Here is a 1,428-nt window from a genome sequence, read left to right on the forward strand (position 1 = left end):
CTGAGCTGAGGGCTCAGAGCAGAGCCTGGAGCCTCACCATGGCCTGGACCCTCCTGCTCCCCCTGCTCACACTCTGCACAGGTGCTGCCCCCAGGCTCAGGCCCCAAAACCAGGGAGCAGCCTGGCCATGACCTTCAGCTCAGCCCAGGGGACGCTGCGGGGTGTGGGCCTCTGGGACTGAGACCCTCATGCCCACACTCACCTCTCCTCTCCTCTCCTCTCCTCTCCTCTCTTCTCCTCTCTTACAGGTCCTGTGGCCTCTTCAGTAGTGACTCAGCCCCCAGCAGTGTCTGTGGCCCCCGGACAGACGGCCAGGATCACCTGCCAGGGAGAACTCGTAAAAGAATCTTACGCAAGCTGGTACCAGCAAAAGCCCGGCCAGGCCCCCGTGTTGGTCGTCTATAGTGACGAAAACAGGACCTCAAAGATCCCTGAACGATTCTCTGGCTCTGACTCAGGGGACACCGACACCCTGACCATCAGCAGGGCCCAGGCCCAGGACTATTACTGTGCGGTGTTGGACAATATTGCTGAAACTCACAGTGATACAGGCGGATGGGGAAGTGTGACAGAAACCTCCCTTTGTCACCCTCTCTTCCAGCCCCAAGGACTGCAGACCAAGACGTGGGCAGGTTCAGCCCAGGTCCCACTTCTGAGGTCCCCTGCTGCCTCCTCCTCCCACCTCAGGCCGCTCTGCAGGGGGTGGCACAGAGCAGGTTCACTCTGACAGGACAGGGCTGGCCTGAGTGGGAGACAGAGACCTGGGTGGAGGACCCTCAGCCGGAGACACACACACAGTGTAAGGACCCTGCTTATCCTCCCATGGTAATGGGGCCTCTCATGGGTCCCATGTCCGAGTGTCTCCCCAGACATCCCAGCCCATCTGAGCTCATGAAGCCCCAGGACCTGGCAGCCTGGGTGCTGAACAACCAAACCCGAGCTGTGGGCACAGAGGAGCCCATCCAGGTCCCTGCTCAGGGGTGACCGACCTCACAGCCCTGCTGGGACCTGGCAGCACACAGCTGTGCCCTCCCCGGGAAGGGCTGCCTCCCCGAAGGCCATGCCCCTCTCAGACTGAGGCTCAGGCCTAGCACCTGCCTTTGGCCACGGTCCAGAGTCCCCCTCAGCTCAGGGCGCCCTCCCCACTGATCCTCAGTTGTCACCACAGGCAGGTCACCTGGTCTGGCCTCTCACGTTTCCTCCCAGAGGGCTCACACCAAAGCCCCGCTGCAGGCGCATCTCCCTCTCCCAGGGCGCCAGGGGGACAGCAACTATCCCTGAGAGCTCAGCGCCACCTGTGAGAGCAGCTTCCACAGCCAGAAAGAGCCACCCAGGAGCCCAGAGACCAGGGGCAGAGCTCACACCCACAGTCAGAGGCCGTGCGTCCTCAGTCAGAGGACAGGCTCCTCATCAGGCGCCAGGCTGCCC

General features: G+C 62.6%; 1 gene segment (V, D, J or C); it reads left to right on the forward strand.

Annotated features, from left to right (window-relative positions):
- Positions 1 to 23: 23 nt before the first annotated feature.
- Positions 24 to 984, forward strand: LOC102767085. The segment is given in 3 exon segments: positions 24 to 81; positions 249 to 624; positions 870 to 984. Coding segments are annotated over 3 exon segments (534 nt in total).
- Positions 985 to 1,428: the final 444 nt, after the last annotated feature.

Source organism: Myotis davidii, unplaced genomic scaffold (genome assembly GCF_000327345.1).
Source record: "Myotis davidii unplaced genomic scaffold, ASM32734v1 scaffold11889, whole genome shotgun sequence".
Classification (NCBI taxonomy): Eukaryota; Metazoa; Chordata; class Mammalia; order Chiroptera; family Vespertilionidae; genus Myotis; species Myotis davidii.